The 23,708-nt window shown below is 35.4% G+C and overlaps 1 protein-coding gene across 5 annotated transcripts in view; it reads right to left on the bottom strand.

Annotated features, from left to right (window-relative positions):
- TAX1BP1 (Tax1 binding protein 1) overlaps window positions 1-23,708 on the bottom strand; it is a 54,403-nt gene that overhangs the window by 12,811 nt on the left and 17,884 nt on the right. For 3 of the 5 annotated variants that reach the window (XM_080610966.1, XM_080610967.1, XM_080610968.1), the window contains exons 5-14: window positions 22,023-22,181; window positions 11,354-11,502; window positions 11,117-11,207; window positions 9,671-9,856; window positions 7,059-7,286; window positions 6,029-6,175; window positions 4,616-4,709; window positions 3,339-3,457; window positions 1,910-2,035; window positions 458-529 (exon numbers count right to left, since the gene is read on the bottom strand). In XM_080610966.1, coding sequence (XP_080467092.1) covers window positions 458-529; window positions 1,910-2,035; window positions 3,339-3,457; window positions 4,616-4,709; window positions 6,029-6,175; window positions 7,059-7,286; window positions 9,671-9,856; window positions 11,117-11,207; window positions 11,354-11,502; window positions 22,023-22,181 — 1,371 coding nt within the window. The remainder of the gene's footprint in view (window positions 1-457; window positions 530-1,909; window positions 2,036-3,338; window positions 3,458-4,615; window positions 4,710-6,028; window positions 6,176-7,058; window positions 7,287-9,670; window positions 9,857-11,116; window positions 11,208-11,353; window positions 11,503-22,022; window positions 22,182-23,708) is intronic. The other 2 variants (XM_080610969.1, XM_080610970.1) reach the window with 2 other exon arrangements.

The raw sequence follows: 23,708 nt of genomic DNA, 5'->3' as shown, positions 1-23,708 counted from the left end.
ACTTGTAGGAATTGCTATGTGCTGTGAACTGTACAGCTAGCTGCTCAGATTATTAATTTACACAGAGTAATTCCTATCTGCAAACAGAAAAAATTATTTTAAATCCTGGATGGAATATCATTCTAGACAGGAACAAAGAAATCATGTTTGACACTGCAGCATTTTTGTTAAATTATAGGTAGAAAATATTCTAGAACACTATTACAGAACAATAAATGACAATATTTTCAAAGGCTGAGTCAGTTTTGATGTACTATCGTCTACATTTTATTTTTAATGTATTAGTAGTACTAACAGAACTTGTAGTTTAAAATGCTAACACACTTTGGCAAAATACCCCAATATGGAAATTTTTAAAGAGTAAACGAATTCTCACTTAAAAATAAGTTGCAATTCCTCAAACTAAAGAACCTCACAAGTGGTAGTCTTCAAAATTTAACAGGAATCCTGACAATACCTTCTCACTGGTAAAGAGTTCCAACTGTGACGCCAGTTCCTTTATTCGTCTCTCTTTTTCTGCCAGCTGAACCTATATGAAAAGAAGTTTAAGGTTCCTTATTAGTGAACAGAAACTATTTCCCTGCATGTTATATTATGAAAATCAAGTCCATCTTTCAGATGGAAATCATTCTGTCTACTACAGTTACATGCAACCTCTAGTACTACTAGATCAAAACCAACTGTTCTCCTTAAGTTTATCTACTGGATAAGAGCAGAACATTAGCAGCCTTTTTTTGCCAGTTTTCAGCAAAAAGTTGTGGAATCAAAATCAACTGACTGGGAAGAAAACCTTACTTTTTCTCCACCACTTGCACCCTCCCGAATGATAGTAAGTTTTGAATTGCAGTTCAAATGATTTCAATTTTGGAACAAATTATTTATTACTCCAGCTGTTGAGACATTAAAAAAATTCCCAAACTTATTTACATTCAATTATGCACGGCAATCGATCACTGCTAGTTAATAAAACTTAATAAATTGGAAAGAGTCATACATTTTATAAAATTGAAATTAGAGCTTTGAAAAGTGTCAAAAAAGGTCAGCCTACAAAGGGCTGATGTAAGCGGCAGAGTAATTCAGCATTTTATAAAGAAAAAGTGCTGTCATTTCTACTGGAAGGGGATTCCTACTACAACTGATGTGGTAGCAGTTCAATTTAATCCTTGTTCATCACAAGGGGCAAAAATGGGCAACAGTATTCTACCCCGTCATCTACACTACCACCATTAGACTATGAACAAGCATAAAAGCTGGTCTTATGGAAACCTGCTGCTCTTACCTTGTAGTTGACATAAAAAAAAAAAACCCACTTCAATATATGTATTACTATCACATAAACTCAAAGATTAAGGCACCTTGTAAGCTAAAGCTGCTCATTATGCTTGACTTTCTGGTGTTTGTGTTGCATCACTCTAAGACTACAGTTGAAATTCTCCATATTAAGTAATTCTTTCATGACGATTTCAAAAACAGTATCATGTATCTCTCTAGTTAGTTCAGATACAATGCATTAGACATCACCACACTGGCAATGCAGCATGCAATATAAAGATTTTAGACAAATACACCAATCAATAGTCCTGTTAGTACTCTAGTAAGCAACAGGAAATTGGAAGTTTCTAGCCCTTTTCTTCCTGTAATACAACATTAACATCATTTAGAGGTTTGTCTAAATCCACAATATTAAAAGACTGACAGCCATTTGGTAATATACTTAGCAGGTCTGTCTTACTTTAAAAGAAGCATTACAATACTGTTCTTTCTGCAAGTGCAAAACAGAATTTCTATTTACAGCAAAAACATTCAGTGCTTTTTCCCCATTAAACCTCTTCATTACTTGAGCCACTAGAAATGAGCAACTATGTTAAGAACATGGTACCATTCATAAAAAAAAAAAAAAGTAACTTACTTTATACTGATCTTCCATTGCTGCCAGCTGTAATTTTATACCCTCATTGATTTTCACTTGTTCTTTCCACTTCAGCTCCAGTTTAGCTAGCTCATCAGCGTAAACACTGCATTTCATCTTCTCGTCCTAGAGTAGTTTACACCATGATATGAAATAATTACAATTTTGAGAGATTTCCCCTCCCACCCCAACAATGACACTAATTCCAAGACCATTTATGAATGGCTTCCCCAAGTAATCAAGCCTGACTCAAGACTTTGAAAACAACAGGACCAGTGAAGACTGCATGAATGATGTTCAATACATACTTTTTCTTGCCTGAGTGTTCAAGAAGCTGGTATTGTCTTTAGCTTCACCATTTGAAGTTTCTTTCTATCCTAATACTACACTGTAATCGTGACTATCCTTTCAGGAGTCTCACTTCAATACAAAACCTTTCCCCATGCAACTTTTGCAACTTAAATATCTTTCATCCAGAAGGTCAAAGGCAAAGCTTTCCCCAAGCATAATTACAGAAGAAATAGCCAGCAGAAGTTAATACAGGCTCTCCATTGATAAGGTAATGAGAAGAATTATAGACAGTTGTTACATCCTGGAGAGCACATTAAAATAGAATAATCTCATTGTGATAAATAAGAGAAACAAGATGAACAGAGACAAGACAACACTCAGAAAGCATTTCTTAATTCTACAACCAGCATCACTGTTGCAGTACTCCATCATACATACATACATCCAAACTGGTTAAGTGAAAAATCAAGTCAGGACAGGTATTAATATTTGAAGGGCATTACTTTTGTGGCTACAGCACTCCTGGTGCCAAATTTGGTCCAGAGAACCATATAAATGCCTTTATGTATGACTGCTCCAAAGCCAGTAGGTACCACCCACTAACACATCAAAGCTCTAGACAGTCAGACCTGGGGGAGTTATTATACTTGAACACTACTATACTTGCTCAAGACATCAGGTGGCTCATAGCAATGTGCTGTGTTTGATTTATAAAAGCACTTACACTTTAAATATAATGAAAAGAAGTATTCAAAACCTTCAGCATAGGAATATTTTTGTTCACTTGTTTTCCTCCATCTGGGTTTTCCTGAAGAGTCCTTACTGGATTTTCTAACACATGTAAGCAAGAGCTGAGTCAATAACAATGTGTTTCCTTATAGAATCACAGAATAGTTAGGGTTGGAAAGGACCTTCAGATTACCTAGTTCCAACCCCCCTGACATGGGCAGGGACATCTCACACTAAACCATGCCATCCAGGGCTCTGTCCAACCTGGCCTTGAACACCTCTAAGATTTCTACCATAATCGCAGTGTATCACAGAAGCAAGGCAACTCAGCTGGGTAGGCTTTGTAGTTTTAAGACTTAGCACCTATAGCTACTTTCTGTTCAGCTTTCCGAAGCAGCCGTTCACTTACTGCCAACATTTGCTTGCATTTCTTATACTTCTCTGTTTTCTCAGCAATTTCTTTATTCATTTTGCGTACTTGCTCCTTTACGACGAATTCCGAAACTATTTCAGATGAAATAGGGCTAACTGTGAACATTGAAGAAAAAACAAGGACATTGATTTTTTTTGCTCCATAAAATAAAGTCTGTATAAGAGAGATGACAGGCCAAATTTGACACTGCATCAAGAACAGTGCTCCATGTTATCCAAGCAAGTAGTTAATCAGAGACAATCAGTATCATGTGGCTAGTAATATGCAAGATCAGCAGTCATATCGGCACGTCTATGTTCAGTTCTCTGATACACTGAAAATGGAACATAAATATACGTATACGTACTACAAAGACCAACATTAAAAATAGACACCTCTCTCCTTAGCTCCCAAGAAAGTAAACACCAGAATACATATGATATAATGCTAAGTATCTTATTCTTCCATAAAAACATCTAGTGCCTCAGCAATCTACTTCATAGAATGTATTGATTTGGAAGGGACCTTAAAGATCATCCAGTTCCAATCCCCTGCCATGGGCAGGGACACCTTCCACTAGATCAGGTTGCTCAAAGCCCCATTCAGCCTGGCCTTGAACACTGCCAGGGATGGGGCAGCCACAACTTCGCTGGACAACTTGTGCCAGCGCCTCACCATGCTCATGGTGAAGAATTTCTTCCTTAGAAGAATTATTAAATATATTATTATATATTTATGGTTTAGAAGACAAGTTTTCCAAGAATTTTATAGTTCATAAAAATCATAGCCTAGTTAAACATTTCCCAAGAAACCACTACTGCCTTTAAGTCATCAGAATACTCTATAGACTTGACCTTGTCATCACATAATCAGAACTTTTCAGTAAATTTGAGTTTACAGTAGAATGGTAAAGTGAATAATCATTATAGCATGACTGCAAAATTTGGTAAGTTTTTGGGGGTATTTTTTGGTTGGGTTTTTGTACTTTTTTACATGAATTATTAGCTTGGCAAAACTATCTCTGTGTTAACTATCAAGCAGAAATTCAGTCCTACAGATATTAACAAATATCAACTCTTTTGAAAATATAAATAATATACGAATGTTACCACTGAAAGACAAAATTTTTAGATGAATTTTCATATTTCTAATCATTGCTTTAATTAAAAAAGAACAAGTTCACCTACTTCTTACAACAAACACTATTAGGTACTACTCCACATAGACAACACTTTCAGGCTGAGACAAACAGACAAGATTTAAGCTGTTGATACCTGGAGATGCAGAAAACCTTTTGTCTGTAACGACGGCAGTAGCTGTCTCAATGTTAGACGCATTTGTCAGTTTCTGTTGATGCCCTGCAATTTTCTTTGTGAAAAGAAATTTTGGTTTGGTATTTAATTAAGTGAAAGCCAAAGCACAAAGTAACATGTATCTTGCACTATAATCTCCTCCAAAATTGGACTAGATGGAATTGCTCATTAAAACAGGAGGTAATAATAAATAGGCAAACACATTTAATTCTATTAAAACTGAAACTGCCTCAGACTATAAAGTAAGATTATAAAAATCAAAGGGCTTTTTTTTCCTAGAAACAGTCATTTCTAAGCAAATTATTAGAAAAATCTCATTTTCTAGAAACAGTTACACTTAAATCCATCAATTTAAATCTAATATTATATTAGAAAATGGAGCCTGTATTACTAATGAGTGCTGGACTTCTGGTGTCCAAGTAGTGAAATCTGGTACTTGCTATCAGATGTACAACACAGCCAAAGATGTGGAAGTTTTTTTAGGAAAAGCTACACGTGTTCTGATATCACACCTCATTCACCATTGACCTTCTGGATGAGAAGACAACTCTTTAATCTGTAGTAGATCAAAGCTAGGTAACTACCCCATTTGTTTTGTGGAAAGCAGAAATAATTATTGTTTCTCTTTAAGAATTCATATTTGTGTATCTTGCCACTGCTCTTACGATTTTTCCCCATTTAAGCTGCTCTTCAACTCAGTAGTCACTGATTTTCACAGAATTCTGAAGAACTCTCTCTCAAATCTGCCTGAATATTCACTGACAGGTTTCGTTACCAGGTGGCATAAGACTCACACAATCATTGCAAAAGCCTCATTTATGGAACAAAGCTTAGACAAGTGATAAGAATACAAAACACACATGGAATACAATTATACACTGCGTTGTGGAACCTCTCCCAGCTTCACTTTGAAATCCTCCTCCAGATTCTCCATTTTCCCCACTTCTGGGTTTGTGTTTGTTTTGTGGGTTTTGGGGAGTTTTCTTGTGGGGGTTTTTGTTTGGGTTTTTTTGGCTGTGGTTTTTTGGGACGTTTTTGTGGTAATGATGGTACCGAACAGAAGTAGTAATTATGGATTTTTTTTTCCTGCTTCAGTTTCAAAATCCTTCTTTGAACAATGTTATGCTTATAGATTCAGCCAAACTCTATTAGCTTCCTACATACACCAGTTACTATAAATCCTATGCTGGGTTTCAACAACTACCTAAAAAGAATCATAGAAATAATGTCGCATTATAGAAGAAAATGGTAAACTAAAGAGACATTGCTTACCACATGCTTTCATTTTTTAAAAAGCACTGGGTTTTGCAGAAGGAAATTAATTAGTTGCTGAAAAGTTAAAAAAGCAAGTGCAGTTTCTCCCATTCTACTTACTGCCTGTTCTGTAAATTTGTTTACTTGTTTTTGAAGTTTTTGACATTCCTTGAATTTTTCCTTGTAATGATCAGCAGCCATCTGCAGACGAAGCTTCAGATCTTCAACTTCTCTGCGCAGCTCCTGCTCCACTGTGTTTGAAGTTTCCTTAAAAAAAAAAAAAAAACCAACAAAAAACAACCCAGTTCTCCCTTTTTGTTCAAATACCACTATTTCCCAAAGAGCCTTTTTTCAATTAAAGAAAGCATAATACTCCACGTATGCACAGAGGAAGCTCCTATTTTCTTTGTGGGAAGGAAAGGAATAGAGTAGTAGAGTAGAGAGAAAAGCAACAGCTGTGCTAACTTCATTCCAGTCAGGATACACTGAGAGAGTAAATAGGTGCTGGTATAATACGAGAGGCAGGTGAAGAGGATTCTTATTCTGTGGACTGACTAATGTATATCAGAAGTCTGAACACCTTCCAGAAGGTGTTCTAGCTATCTTATAGACAGCTATAGCTATAACGGACAGACCACAATTTTCTTATCCAAGAGAAAGAAATTCAAGATAGTTGCCATTACATTAATATTTTTATACTCACAAATACTAAAGCAAATTAACTTTGACTATAAATAATGCAAGGACTCAAAAGAATCAAGACAGAATCCATCAACGAGGAAAGAGCAGTATAAAAAAAAATTCTACCCATCAATTTACTTATCTGAATGTATTTTTAATGCTATTGTGGCTCACATAAAAGAATTCAGACAGTGACAGGATTCAAAATAATATACAGAAATACTGTATTATTCTGTGAAAATACTTGGGGGTGGAAAGGAGTTGCTGTTAGTAGTAGAAGGTTATTAACAACCTTCCAAATCAGCTAACTTGCACTTGATTTAAGGTAGTATCTTCAGTGCCAAAAGAGAATTTGATAATAATTTGTACTAATCATCCATAAAAATTTCATTCCCCAACTTCAGCAAAGCTAGCTCTGACAGATTCCATAAACACAGATAAACTTCAGTACCAAATACTGACAATTTACCTGATCATTTTTCAAAGCTGTGATTTTTTTAAGTTCAGCTAAAGCATCAGCAAGCTGCTTTTTGCATTTTTCATTTTCCAGGCGTGCACTGTGAAGATCTGCCATCGTCTTATCTCGCACATTTACTGCATCACTCAGCTCTTTTGACATTAGGACAGCTTCTTGTTTGCTAGCCTGAATTTGATCTTCGGCTTTCCGAAGCTGCTCTTTTAAAATACTTGCATCCTCCTAGGAAAGAGAAGATAGGGAATAGAATACATCATTTTTTAATTCGAAGCTTAAAGGTTGGCATACAGATTAGAAACATTTGAAAGGAAAATGAGATTTTCCTGGTGGCTTTAGCAAAACAACTAAATCAAGAGGTCAGCACACAAGCGCTATTTTCCCCATTTGCCTTCTTTGATAACAATGGTGTGAAAACATATTTCACTATGACACAAAAGCACATTTAAATATTATTTTATCTACACTGGATTTTTGCTGTACTTTCAGCTTTAGTCTTAAACAAACATGCAAAAAAGTCTGTTTTCCAGAATATCTTTGTTCTTATCACCACAGAAGTCTTCACAAGAACAAATGGCCATCCAGCTTCAAAACCCAAGTTCATCCTACAGTAAGATACTGCAGGTAACAGGTCTTACAATGCCTACAACTGGTTGAACTAAAACACAGTAAAGCAGCTTTGGGATGTTTTCCTCATAGCTTCATTTCCCAAGATCTTGCACAACAAGCTTTTCAAAAGGAACTGAGAACAAAAAATAATGAAGAGCAAGCTGCAGCATGTAGCAGTGAGATTGTCAGCACTGCTGCAATTCCACAGGACAGCCTAAGGGTCAACTGACCAACCTGCACTACTGGCTTCTCATTCCTCTGAGAAGCCCAGGATCAATAATAATGATAATAATTATTAAAACTATTATTAATAATAATATAAACAATACATATTATTAATAATATACAATTTATACTATATATCATACAATACATATAATGTTACACAACATATATATAGTATATATATTATTATATATTATTATATAATATGTAATATATAATAGGTATCATATATTATTATTATGTAAGCCAAAGCTACTGTAAGTTAATTGCAGCCTCTAGGCTTCCTGAAGGTATAATCTTCCAATTTTCTTGAGTCTAGACATAATTTTAGGCATCTCAAGTTCATTATTTGGTAATTTCTGAATACTCACTTAGCATAACAAGTCCAGAGGAATACTAATACTCATTTTGTAAACAAAGATGGATGGACTCCGAAATGCCATACAGCCTTGTCCCTTAGCTATTTTTACAGCACTTCTCCAATGTGCATCCTTCCCACAGGCTGCAGTTCTTCACAAACTGCTCCAGTGTGGGTCCCTTCCACGGGGTGCAGTCCTTCAGGAACAAACTGCTCCAGCATGGGTCCCCTGCAGGGTCGCAAGTTCTGCAAGGAGCCTGCTCCAGCATAGGCTCCTCTCTCCACAGGGCCACAGGTCCTGCCAGGAACCTGCTCCAGCGCAGGCTTCCCACAGGGTCACAGCCTCCTTCAGGCATCCAGCATGGTTTCCTCCATGGACTGGAATGGGACAATCTCCCTCACCATAGTCTGCACGGAAATCTCTGCTCCAGTGCCTGAAGCACCTCCTTCTCTCCTTCATGGACCTTGGATTCTGTCACATATTCTCACTCCTGTTCAGCTGCAGCTGCTCTTGCTCAGTTTTCTGGTTTGTCTTTTGCGGGTTGTGCTGCTTCTTTTTATTTTTATCCCCTTTCTTAAATACATTATTCCAGAAGCACTACTACCATCACTTATGGGCTCAGTCTTGGCCAGTGGGGTTCCATCTCAGAGCTGCTGGAATTTGCTCTATTGGACACAGGGGAAGCTTCTAGCAGCCTCTAACAAAGACACTCCTACAGTCCCCCAGCTACCAAAACCTTACCACACAAACCCAATACAGCTATTCATAGTACCACACTAAAACTAGTCTGAAGTAAACTTGTCTGGACCATGAACAGCACAGGTACCAGTTCTTCAGCAATTTCACTCTCCTATTATACCACACTATACCACATTGCCAACCACAATGCTACCACACCACCTAGCGAGTCACCGCTTCCTTAGAGGTCCTACAGGCACTATGGGTTCTCACAAATTTAGTCCATTTATGTTACCTTGTTCTTCCTCAGGTTTTGCATCACTGTATCTTGACAGCATGTTCACCTAACAAGTCCTTCAGCCCATCTCCTCTTTTCTCCTCCATCACTCTCTGCAGTCTCAACAGAGCATCATGATTAATTTTTCTCCTCAATCTCCTTCTTCATGAAGTTAAAAAAGCAACTTAGAGGAGTGTACTACTTTTACTGATGCACTTTTACTGAACTCACAAACTACTTTTTCACACATAGTTCATCTCACAGTTCATCATGTGAGAGACCTCAACAAGCTCAGAATGTGATGAAATAAAACAGAATTCTCCTTTGCTCATTTTCTGCATGTACTGAGAATACTATAATCCTCTTGGCCTTTCATTCTGTACCACTGGTGGTATCTTCAACTTCTTTCTTTCTCTTGTGAAACACATACAACCTTAGATACATTTATTTTAAATGCTTACCTTGTTGGATGAGGAGAGCAAAAAAGCTTTCTTCATGTTTTCTCTTTCAGCTATGACTAGCTGTAATTTGTCAACCTCCTCTTTATAATACGATATCATGCTTTCTTTGTTTGCATCCAAATTCTTAAACGTCTGGATTTCTTTTACTAGTTTGGTGTTTTCTATTTCTGTATTCTTCAAGTGTATCTGTAATGATGCTAAAAAATGTCAAACTCTTCTTCCATGTTATGAAACCTACTGTTCACCTGTCCACTTAAGTGTTCACTAAATTCTAACTTATCTCCAAGACAGATTACAACAGCTAAATATAAAAGTAAACACTTGCTATCACTGCCCTCCAGAACAAAGTTTCTGCCTGGAATTCTTTCAGCAAGATCACCTACAATAGCTCCACTCTATACCTAGAAGTTAAGGCCCTGATTTCTTTCCACAACTTATTAAACTATTCCAAATTCACTCCTCTCTTCATAAATGTTGTACAACTAAGGACAAACAAAAAAGAAATTACCTCAAGAAAATTAAAGAGGAATTAAACTTCTAGTAGTATGTACTTGCAATCATCTAAGCAAACAGGTCTGCATCAGCAACACTGATTTCCAAAGACAGCAAACTGCTTTAACAACTCTAGAACTGTTGATGACATTTTAAAATGTCATAAAGTTTATCAATTATGCCTAATAAAGGATAACTGTTGCACTCAGGTGTTCTCTACCCAAAGACTAGAAGATTTTTGTTGCTCATTTAAAAAAGGGATTCCATCCTTGTGAAAGGTATTTTGAGATTTAATGACTTGTGGTACGTATGTGCCACATACTGACATTTTCCTAAGAACAGAAATAACCTTTTAAATACACTTGATTTGTTTCATACAAGCTAAGGGTTTCATTATTTTAGCATATAATCTTTTTTTCCTTTTTGGGGGAGGAGGCACTATATTTTATTTTTATGAGAGTCTCTCAGTATCAGCAAAAGAAAGCAGCCATGCTAGTAAAAATATAGACCCTCCTAAAGCTTCTCAGAGTTATGCACAAGACTTAAGAACAGGGATCTAGGAAACAGTCTGGAGAGAGAATTTCAAAGAGTAAAATGTAATTTAATTGTGAAAAAGTGTGAAGGAAAGTAGTTACTGGGTGATGTACTGTATAATTACAGAACTTCCTCACTAGTCTCTATTATTTTTTGTTACAATGCCTGCTTTTTAACAAATTAGTGATTCACTCTGCTTCTTAGAGACCTTTTTATACCATGAGATGAATTCAGATGTTATTTTCCTCATTCATTTTTATATGAGAACATCTATAACTGCCTTAAAAATATGTTCACAGAAGCTACCCATTTCCTTTCTTCCTTAACAAATTCAATTTATTAGACTTCCCCATAAAACATTATTACCTTTATTGCAAACCACTTCATTTCAATTTTTACAGGTACAAGGAATAAAGTTACCTTATAAAGTTCTTTTTCATCCTTTTCTGTCTTTAACACACATTCAAGTTGCTCCTTCTCAAGCATCACTTTCTTCAGTTTGTGCTTCAGACTAAGACATTGACAAATTAACAGTACAGAACTATTAATACAGAAAATCAATGCATACAGTAAAAACTGTTAGTTTAAAAAAAAAAACCCACACCTATGGAAAAAAACAGCAAAATGAGGAAGGTAAGGAACAAAATGACTAAATACCTGTCTAACTCAGTTTCTTTTGCAATGGCCTTTTGAGTAACAGTCATGATATCTTCCTCAAGCTGGAGAACTTTTGAAGCAGCCTCATCATGCTTCTTCTTCATATCATCAATTTCAGTTTTAAGAGCTTCTGATGCTTGAATATTATTCTTTAAAAAAAAATGCAAATAGATGTCATTTAAGAGTGCATATCTTCAAAACTACAACATCCTATTTGAATTAGCGCTAAAATATGGTTTCGATTTCTTCTCTTCCTTAAAATGTACAAGCCCACTTCAAGTATATATAAATAAATATATAGAATATATAAAAATATATTATACTTGCTATGCACAGTTAATATATTAATAAGGAGTCAATAAATGAATGCTTGTTTTGGCACAAGCATTCAGTTACACAGAGACTACCAAAGACTTCAGAGTATAGGACAAACAAAGCTATATTTCATATCTTTTGCCCATCTCCTTTCTGCAAACTAACCATCAACTGCCTAGCTTAGAAAACATAAAGAACTTCTATTTCTCTGTTTACTTTCTTTTACTCAAAAAGGAGAGCTTGCATTTGACCAGACAGTTACACCACTCGAACACGCCACAGTAAAGACAAAAAAGCAGGCAAAAAAGGGGGGGGGGAACCTTCTGATTTAGAGCTAGTTACTACTCTACATTCTCCTAGCTAAAACACTTGGAAGGTGTCACAAATCTCATGGAAGCTCATGAAACAACTGAAGGATTTATTTCTTGGATACTGGAAGCTGAGACAGAGAATGATGACAATACCCAAACCAGATTCCTTTGTCAGAAAACTGACAGATGCAAAATGGGAAGCCACTGTTAAGTATCACATTCATTATCTAATTACAGGAATGTCCAAGATGTTCTAAGGCAGTGGACAGCTAAATATCACCTCCACCACAGCAAAATGGCCATTTAAAGTCAGCTCATCTTAAATAACTCAGAAAAACGCTATTTTCAATACAACACTATTTTCTTGAGCAAATAAATTAGTAACACTAAAGTAGAAAACACATATTGAGCTGATTTTCTACCATTTCTGATATCAAAATGAAATAAAGCTCAGGTTAGTATCAACCATGACAGTGGTATGAACCTAACTGCAAACAAGGTCAAGACAAACCAATGAACATGCCTGACTACAGCATGACTTAGTGTTTGTACACATCCTAAGGTACAAGTTGCCTTTCTGCTCTGCATTTGGAAGATTAAAGCACCAGTTCATCTATTCATTGTTAAACAAAACTTAATGTCCTGAAAGAACAAGACTGTACTCCTCCATCAAGAGAAACACATCAGCCAGAGTTTACAAAGAACCCCTACTGGCCAGATGCCAACCTAACTAACAATGTTTTAAGTACAATAAAATATAATGAGGACTGTTTTTACTCATTAATTGTCAAAATACACTGTTCACAAGTGTAATTAAGCCCCACTTTTACAAGCAACTAAACAGAAGTTTGGGCATTATGATGTTTTTGGGGAGGTAGGGGGTGTTGAATTGTGAGGGGTGGCAAATGTAACAGATGACTCAATCACTTCTTAAACACTACATCAGCACATAAAGTAGATTTTTATTTTTGTTATATATGCTATTAAAAAAATACATTAGAACTATCTAAACTCTGATTTACTTTATTATATGCCTTAATATAATAAAGAATTTCAAGTGATCACAAATATATCATCTTTTTTGAAAATAGCATTGGAGATGACAACACACAATTTTCATAAGGTCTTTATTTTTGAACAAAAACATACACAGACTTGGCGTAACGAAACCAGGATATTTTAATTAAAGTTAGCATTGCAAGTAAAACTTGCTATGTAACCAGCAGCAACACTACACATTATAACTGCTTGTCCTTCCCTAGTGCAATGGAGACTAATTACTTGCCCCTGTTTTGAAAGCCTAGCATAGTAAAAAGTCTATTTCAATGCATATCTGTGTTTTCTCTAAACACCACTTTGGCATAACTGTAACTGTTGTAACCCAAGTGCCTTCAAAAGAATTTAATCTGATACATTACATATACAAACTGTACAAACAGTTCAAACAGGCTGCCAAATGTAACATATATTAAAAGGAATTAATAGCCTGAAAAAAAATCACTCCACAAACAGCATTACAATTGATGCTGCTTTGCTAGTTATTCTAAGGGGACACGGTATTAAAATGTAAAAGTTCCATACTTAACAGATTCTCACCTAATAAACTTGTTTAGATACAACCAAAGCCTACAGTTTTGAAAGAAAAAAAAAAAAAAAAGCATTAATTTTTTAGAGACGACTTGTTATTTTACAGAATTTTTAGCAATTCAACTTAGATGCTGCAATTCTAGTCCCATATGCTCTGGTTACAGTGGTTTCAGTGCCTGTAAAATTTAAAATGAGTGCTCTTAGGCTATTTTACAGGTAAAAGTTGACTGTTTTAGAAGGAGTCTAAAAGGGAAAAATATAATAAACAAAGCAACTACATGTACCACCTCTACTACAAAAAAGAGAATTACTTTCTGTAATTATTATTTACTTTATTTATCTGGTACATCTCCAAATATTATACCTTTTCCTCCACTTTCTTAACTGAAAGTAAAACAAAGCAAGAGCAAGAATCATTTTAATGAACAGGTTTTAAAACACTCAACAATTTTAAAGGTTATTTTTACTCTGGATAGTATTTTTAATCTAGTTACAAATACAGTTCTCCCCATCCCTCCTCCCTAGAGTTGCAGAAGCCTTATGGTTGGAAGCGGATACAAACTGCACTACAAGAGTCAGAATAAGTAGCCAGAAATTACTTAGGTCAGTTTCACTGCTGCAAAACAAAGCTACCAAACCAGAAATTCCTATAACTAATAGAAGACTCACTAGTGAAATGAAACAAAGAAAATTTGATGTACTTGTACAGTGAATTTATGTTCCCCATAATCATAATTCCACTCTGAAATTTTTTATGATAAGGAATGAGAAGACAGATAGGGGCACCAAAATCTTTAGTGCTATTCTAAAATGGCAGAAGATTCAATACTTATTATTTTTAAATTAATTTTATTGTAATCCCATAAAACACTGTCCTCTCCCTGCAAAGAATTGCTATTACATGTAACATTATTTGGTTATTAGTACATTATGAACAGCTGCTGAAAGAACAGTTTTTACACCAAAAAGTTCTAAATTACAGATCAGTTGCTTTAGGCTTGTGTAACTAATCATAAATACACCAACTGAAACCTCTTATAGCTATTATAAGCTCTATCTAAAGGATATGTGAAAATCATGCCTGTGTTCTTCCTTGACGCATGTTTAAAATCTATTTATTAAACTTCTACTGCAAATTTACTACTAATTTCTATTTGAGAATGGAACCACCATAAAGTTCCTAGATTATCATTTTTATAACATTGAACTATGACAAAAATTTTGTGCTCAACAATGAAGAATAACACACTTTCCCTACTTATTTCTTACTTCTAACGGATTTTTGCAACACCAGTAAAATATTTCATAGTACAGTTCAGTTAAAGGAAGCAAAGCAGCATAGACATCTCTTCCTGTGAATCAACAGATACATTTTCTCAAGCATACTTAAGGCAGAGAGAGATTCAACAGACAGAACAAAATACTTGAAAAATACAAACCAAGACTATTTCTAGTTGTGACATCTTCCAGGATGTCAATTGGCACCATGGGGTTTTTATGCTTCATCTTCCCTTTTCAAAATATGTAAAACTCCCTACCTACTTTTTTAAAGCCATTCCTCACCTAAAGCATCCACCTTTGATTAATGGCTAATAATTACAATCTTCAGTTTACTTTTTACAGAATGAATACATAGTAATGAAGCAGAATGAGAGGTTAAGAAGGAGCTCTGCAACACTGAAGTCAAAGAGGTAATTCACCAAATAAAAGGCTATTTATTAAATTAAAAAATAAAAAAAGGCAGCAGCACCTTTCAGCTGGACTGATTTATCTGGATGTAATGTACTGTCAGAGAAACCATTATGCTTCATACCCTTCAGAGAATTTAGGGGGTCTAGATGGATTATCTGCAGGAGCCTTTTGTTTATCCCATTGACATCATATCAGCTCCAACAGAATCATGTAAAACACCTGGCTGACATCATATTCTCCTCAGAGGTCCTTTAAACAAAGATGATGAACACAACATAGTACCATTGCAGCCGCTGCAAAATCCGAGCATGCTCACGACACAGGGCCTGAATGTTCTGTAAGGAAAACTGAAGCTGCAATTTTTATTTACTAAAATAAAATTGTAAGCACTCAGTAAAACAGTAAATTCATTCCAAATAAGCTCAAATATATTAGGCTTTTATCTTTGTGACTATGACTGACAGCAGACAGACTGCTCTAAAAACACCAAAGATACTCTATTCCAAAAACCCAAGATATTACAGTGGTAGTAATTTGTGTTAATCTCTCCAACTAACATTGCTAAACAGATCAAAGCTCTACAAAACTAAGGCCTATCTCAGTAAAAGTTCATAGAAGTAACATCACTCAGTTACTGCCCTGAAGACCATCGATATGCAAGTTTTTGCAGGAGGCAGCGGAAGTATTTACACACACTGATTTTGCAGCATGCATTTACATTTCACAAGGTTAATTTCTTAAAATGTCTTCTAATTCCACTACGTGCTATTGCTTTTGCAAAGAGTCATTCTCATGAAGGCATAATTTGAAGTGCAGAACATCTCAAGTGAATTTGCTTAATCATCCAGTGACATTTCAATTAGCCAGTTTAAGAAATACTCATACATAGAACAGTCACTAAAACAATAAAACAGGGGTTTCTCTTCATAGGATGTTTACAGCACCTTTGGGTGCTGTAATTGCTGGTGCCAACCTGAACAATTTCAAGTATTTAATTTGTATCTTTAAATCATTATTTACACGGAGTCTGGTGGAGAGAGGGGTTGTTTTTTGGTTGGGGTATAGATTTTTGGTTGATGTTTGAAGTATTGCTTTTTGGTTAGTTTGGTTTTTCTTAAAACAATGCCTCTCTCTGACCATTCAATTTTCACACATGCGGCACACAAAGAGTTATCAATACAGCTTGATTTAAAGAGGCACTGAAAAAGTACCTGATTCACTTTCACACATGCAGTCTGAGCTGGGCACTTACTTGTACTGCTAACATATCACACTTCACTACAGCACTCCATCACTATCTAAGCAGAGAAACTCTCCTTATAAAATGGCATCAAAAGCCAATTTAAATTAATCCCTGATATTTAAATAAAACTTTTCAATGAATACAGCTACTCTGCAGGTAGAACCTGTCAGCAGAATGTGGATCTTGATGGCTGTCCTGTTAAAACTCCCTATCAGACGGATGAACCAGCCCACTCTTGAAAGTTAAATTCACCATTTAACTTTTTTAAAAGCATGAAAGAACAAGTTTTATCTAGTCAGTAAATTAATTTCTGCCTCAATTTCTGCACTGTCATAACAGAAACACTATTCAAATGTTCACAGAATCAAAGAATGAGCAGGTAATCTGCAAATCTGTTGCTTCTGACTCAAACGTTTATGGAAACTACTCCCACAAGAGTAAGACTTGTTAGCACTGTAACATTAAAGAAACCAGTTCTCTCATCCCACTAGAGGGAGACAAATGACTGTAAAAGTATCATTTGCAAGCTCTGCTCTCTACAGAAACCTACAAAACCTGTGTTCACAAAACTGAATGGCTGCAGAGCGTTGAAGGAGTAACTGATGAAAGACTGACACAATAACCATGGCATGTTTCTCTTGGTCAGCACAGTAATATTGTATCTTAAAGCAGCAGGCAAGTGCGCTGCTGCCAGAGAGCTTACACAGTTTAAGAACATGCAAAACTGGGAACGCAAAAGCAAAAAGTATGAGTTCTTTTTATTTCATAGAATCACAGAATCATTTGAGTTGGAAAAGACCTTTAAGATCAAGTCCAACCTTTAGCTTATCACAGCCAAGTCCACCACTACACCACATCCCCAAGGTATGTATTTTTAGATTCATAATATAAAAGATGTGATTAGAAGTATTTGTATTATTATTTTCTAGATAAAAACAGGCTAAGGTTTTGTTAGTCAATGTTCTGTATTTTTTTTTTTTTAATAAAATATATTCAGATAAAAGCAGCTTACTAATGTGACTCAACATACTTGAGGATGTACCATCGAACAAGTTATCTCAGTAGGAAACCAAACAAAAAGTTGGAATGTTGAAAACAGCTTGGAACAATTCTGGTGACTGTGTACAATGTCACCTTCTTAAGTAAAATCATCATAGTGAGTAATTATATCATTATTTTAACAGTTATATTAGTAGAGTTGCAAGCTGCATGTAACAGCATGACTCAAAGTATGATACCAGGGAACATCATCCTAGTTAAATTAACTCTGAAACACTAAACAGAAGGTTGTAAGCAAAAGATGTGACATTTCTGAAGCAGTTCCAATAATTTCAACATTTACTCTGAATTCCTACACAGAGTAGTGGCACATTAAGTTAAAACTTCACACCATGTAAGAGCTAATTCAGTGTCATCTGGGGAGGAAAAAGAAATAAAAGTAGTCTAGGAATAGTTTAGCAAGCATGAAAATATTCCTGCAGAGGAATATTGCGACTGTTTTCCTGCAACTGAAACTACAGACCTTTTCAGAAGATTAAAAAGAGTGTGCATGTTGGGGAGCTGGAGAATGGGAAAGATTTACTTATCCCCTCCCTAAAGTGGTCTTCCCAGAAGAACTACATTCTGCATTAAGCAGCCACTGGCTATGAGAAAAGATAAAAGAAATAAAGACTGAATTTGTCCCAGGTTCTACAGTATCTTATGCTTTGCCAAGGTGGCATGATTAACACAAGTTAATGGTAATAATCATAGCATACGAGCACACACTATGAACAGTGGAGCTGGAGAGCACATTCCATCTGAGCGCAAACACTGACTAGCAGAGAGCTATGTGTCTTGCATGTACTCTCTTCTGTGATGGTGATGACAACCTGATAAAACTATGCCTGCAGAACCATTTTTGTGTTGAACACAAATTAAAATTAGTTTTGTTTTGGTTTGTTTGGGGTTTTTTTGTTTTTTTGTTTTTTATAGACTGCTGTATTTTTAAGAGAAAAGCTAAAAGTACAGCAATCGTTTCCTAATATTTTTCCCAAAGAGCCTCTAAAGGACCACTTACAAAACATCTCAACTAGGCAAAAAGCAGACAAAGACAACAGTTCCACTGCCCGGAATTCTATGAGACTAACTAGGTAGGGAAGAGATACCAAGTAATCAAGAGTGCAAGGGAAAGACTAATTGGGATATAGCTGTGACACTGTCAACAACTATCCTGTCTATATTAAGACATCAATGTTGCTACAGATATTTCTCAATGATCCAAACTACTCCCGGTCTATTTATGAAAGCAAAGGACTGATAAAAATCAATGTAAAGATGAACATAGCCTAAAGGCATAGGAATAAACATCAATAAAAAGGGGATTTTAAGAGAACTATGTTTTTAACAAAATATTTTTGTATCATAAACTCAAAATTAATCTACCTTCTAAATGTTACACTACACAGTAAGATAACCAAAGTACTATGACCTCTAACCACACCACCCACATTCTGTTCAGTTCTACAATAAAGTTAGCTTAATAATGTATTTGATCAAAAAATAAAGACATGAGCTCAGATACCCATATTATTTGCTCCAAAGAAACTGTGTCAGATTTTTAGAAAGGGGGCAGACTGATGAGCATTTTGTATGAAGAGGTTCGTAACTCCAGGGCCCCCTTATCATAATACAAATGGTAATAACCAAATAGTAGTTGCCAGTACATCAGCAGCCTAAGCAGCTCTGTACTCCATGAGAATCAAATGCATGTGTCTAATACAGACATATCCACTTCCTTTGCTCATACAATTGCTGCTTTTTAAATACAGTATTTTGTACTATTGTGGTTTTAGAGGGCTCTTTTCTGTGCACTTCATGATGGAAGTACTTGCAAAAAGGAAAAAAAAAAGTATGTTGTTAAGAAATTGTACATAGGTTAAAAGTAGCTTAGCATTATCTTTGACAGAAATAAAGATTGCTATCACTTACAGCTTCCTCAAACTACAAAGGTAATGATATATAGTTTACAATAATTGTATTTTCCCATATGGGCTATTTTGTTTTATTGCTTTTTCTTTAGCCTAATATGCTCTAAACTACATTGAAAGTACATTAAAACATTTTTTTTAATTTAACTCCAAATGGTTAAAACTTTGTCCAAGTTAAACATTTTTTAAAATACAGATTTTTAATTTATCAACTCCACTTTTAATCAATTTCTGTATCAAAAATTTAGTGACAAAAGAGCAGAAATAAAAGCCCATAGAAATATTTAGTTAAAATAACCATTCTGGAACTTAAAGGCAACAAAACCCAACAAGCCAAACCAAATCAACCTAGCTCGTAGTAAGTAAGCTGTTAAATAAAATAAATATATATATTGATTACTTAGCATTTCAAGGTTATCCCTTATAGTCTAATATATATTAAAAAAAAAAATCCAAGCTAATGCATTGTTTAGGCTTATTGCCAATAACAATTACTCACATCACATGGAACCAGCTAGATTAGCTGGGGGGTTGTAGGGAGTAGTTTTGGAGAGTTTGTTCTGCTGGTTGGTTGCGGGGTGAGGGGGAGGGATTTTCTGGGGGGGGGGGGGGGTTGTTTCTTTTTTAAATAAACACAAGGAAAATAAAACCTAGTTACTGTAATCCAACTCTGCACTGCATAACTGCTGCTCAGGAATCTTCAAATTAATCCATTAACACACTGTATGCATTCCCAACAAAGATAAATAATATAATCCCTGATCCTCCACTGTATTTCATGTATTGGGGTAGGGAGGCAAGAAGACAGAAGGGATCTTTAAGACTGGAAAGCTTAGAGAAAGCAACATATAAAGTACTGTTTACTGAACTTTCCAATAATGAAAAAGTTAACTTACTGCACCTGATCTAGTAGATGCTCGTTTAATTTCCAAGAGTTAACACTCAACTTACATTCTGCTTATGCATATAAAAAAATTAGATTTTTTCAATTCAGAAGACTTGTTTCTTTTTTTAAAAAAGTGAAGAACAGAGAATAGAACATACAAGATTTAAACTTTTGACTGTCTTGTTTTACAAGACAAAAAATAATTGCATTAGCTAGAAAGCTTCCATAGTATTCCAGACACGTGTAGATCTTCATCAGCCTCAGATCAGGTACCTACATATAGCTCCACTAAGTATTAGTTGTGAAGTTTTTCACACTGCATCATCACTTCAACGAAATACAAGGCCAAAACAGACAAACAAAAAAACCCCAAACATTCCTGAAAATGAATTCTAATTGCTAAGATCTAGTATCTTAAAAGCAAAACTATTTTTGATCATTTAAATCCACAGTAAAATGTGAGAAAGTATACAGACATTTTTGTTCCTATATAGTCTAAATGTACCCATCAAATTAAAATATTTTTTTAGTAAGAACCTCTAGTGACAATGAAAGATCTGTAGCTCAGATTTATTCACCAAGCTTATGATTCTGCAAATCCATGAAACGCATGCTTTTAAGTATACAATTTTTGTCTCATTGATTTAAGCTAGTTCTCCCATGTACTTGACATTAAAATCATTCTTTTATAGGAAAAACTTGTTTATAAACAAGACCTTATCCTTTCTTTTTTCTTTACCCAACTTTCTAGTTCATTTCACTATGACCATTCAAAAGTAAACTGCAAAGTTTCAACAGTTTCAAATTCCCTCAACAAATTCCTACTAAAGGTGTATCATGCAGAACTGTTGACATATACATACTAGTACTCAGAAATAGCCTATTAACTGCTGTCCACAGCTAAATTATATAGGCTTCATTACTTCAAATTTGTCCATGTCACCACCTCCCTCCCACATGTTTTTAATCTTCTCCTAAAAGTTGGTTTTTTTAAAAAGCAGCAGTTTAAAAATAGATTTGGTCCAACTTTTTTTGTGCCTTTTTTATTATATTGGAGTTTCCTTCTTACCATATGCAGAGTTGCAAATTAGGTTTGCTTTGGTTTAGACTAGATTTAAATTTTCACTATCAATTAACACTGTAAACTGATTTTTAGGTTTGTTCTTCTTTTCCCTTTGAAAACCTTCAGAACTTGCGAAGCCTTTCAGAGACGTGACTAGTTACTTTTCACTCTTGGTATACTCTGGCAGTAGCATTCTTTGTTAAGCCTTGATCTTTGATTTTTAATACCAGAGTTTTTTACCATTTTCAATACCCTTAAATGGGAGGTTTTTGAAAAGCCTTCCTCCATTTTAAGTTAATGTAAGCGAACTTTAAACTATCAATGAATTCCACTAGGAATTCCACAGTTAAATGTCACACATCTGGTAACAGTTGTCATCGATTATCTTACCAAGCCTGGTACCAAAAGCCTTAAATATTTTAACCATTTTACGACATAAAAGGAATAGTGGCAGGAGGTTAATAGGAACTGACCTATTCTAGTGTAAATGTCTATGTAACTACTGAGCAGTTTTGACAGCCGATTTTCACACAGTTTAACTGGTTCTTGAAAAAGGGAGATTACAGACACTATGAGTCAGCTTTAATCAGTTAAACAACTAACCTTTTGCTCTGTTTGCAGTTGGTCATATCTCTGCTTTTCATAGTTAAGTTCTTTTTCCAGTCTTTCAACTTGATTTCTGAGTTGTGCTGTTTCTTTTTCCAGAACAGAAGTTACCTTTAATAGCTCTTCTTTTTCTTTTATTATTTTTTCAATTTTAAACTGTAAAAACAAAAACATTGGGGTTTGGTCATTTTTCTCCCTTTCGTTCCTATGCATTAAGTGGCAACAAAGTACTCCAGCGTTTAAGTAGAAGCACAAAATGCGGGTCCTCTGGCTCAGTTATTTTACTGTTTTCCCGTTATTCCCAAATTCTTGAAGTTTCATTCCTTTAACTGAACAGTACTACATTACCATTAGATAGTACACTTTGCCGTGTTTTAATTTATACTCAAGTTTTAGCTCCTTAAGTGAAGTGCCTTTACTGTTCCCAAGTGACAGCAACTATGGAAGAGCTAATTATAATTATGACAGCTTGGTGAAAAAATGGTTGCTGAGTGTAGAGACAAACGCACCCTTCTCAAGTGATGTTTGGGGAATCTCACAAAAAATAAAACATGAAGAGACACATAGTCAAAAGTAAAGACTGGCACATAAACTGCCACCTTTCAATACTGAAAGGGGACTTATAAGAAAGATGGGTAGAGACTTTTTAGCAGGACTTGTTGACACAGGATATGGGGTAATGGTTTTAAACTAGAAGAGGGGAGATTTAGACCAGATATAAGAAAGTAATTTTTTACGATGAGGGTGGTGAAATACTGGCACAGGTTGCCCAGAGAGGAGGCGGCAAAGGCCCCACCCCTGGAAACATACAAGGTCACATTGGCTGGGGCTCTGGTCAACCTAATCTAGTTGAAAATGTCCCTGCTCATTACAGGGAGGTTGGACTCGATGACCTTTGAAGGGCCCTTCTGACCCAAACCACCCTGCAATTCTATCAACCAAGACAATAAAAAACATTTGAAAAATTCTTTTTCATTTATTTTAGTACTATGAGTACATATCTGAAAAGCAAAAATATCCCAAATGTACCCCTATACTAAGTCTCTTATCCCTAAATTTTGAAAACTGTGAATAAAATGCTTGTATATGCCTAGAAGCAACTGAAAAAAGGATAAAAGGTCTGAGAGCAAGGCAAGGAAACTGTACTGAGCAATCTTCCAATACGCAACTGATACAATCAAGTTAGTTTGGTGGTAGGCTTTTTTGTTTGTTTAGGTTTAATTAGTTTTCAGCCCACAGAATATCAAATGGAAACATCTTGACTCTGGATGTAAGCATACAAGCCTAACCACATCCATCTAGCAAAGAACACGACACACAGAACACTGCTTTAAATAAAACGAGCTATTCTAACATACTTAGGCACGTGCAATTATTCAGCTTTGTTTCAAAGGCTCTTGTGCATGAATAGAAGTATACTGGTTCTGTAACATATGTTCTTAAAACAGGCACTGTTTCACAGGGGTATCTTTGCTCCTCCAGTTAGCTGGGGGCACAGATGTGAGAGATGGGAAACTATCCTCTTACGGTTTTCCAGTCTTTTGTTTAGTGCCATACCATGCTTGTAATCAGTTTTAAATCTTTACTCATTTAACCTGCAAATGTTCTGAAGTCCAATCAAATACTGGAGAGCAAGGCAAAAATATGTACATTACACATACATACACAGATTTTTTTTCATCT

The sequence above is a fragment of the Psittacula echo genome (genome assembly GCF_963264785.1).
Source record: "Psittacula echo genome assembly, chromosome: 2".
Lineage (NCBI taxonomy): Eukaryota > Metazoa > Chordata > Aves > Psittaciformes > Psittacidae > Psittacula > Psittacula echo.
Note: the sequence above shows the minus strand (reverse complement) of the source record. Positions and strands in the feature narration are given on the sequence as shown.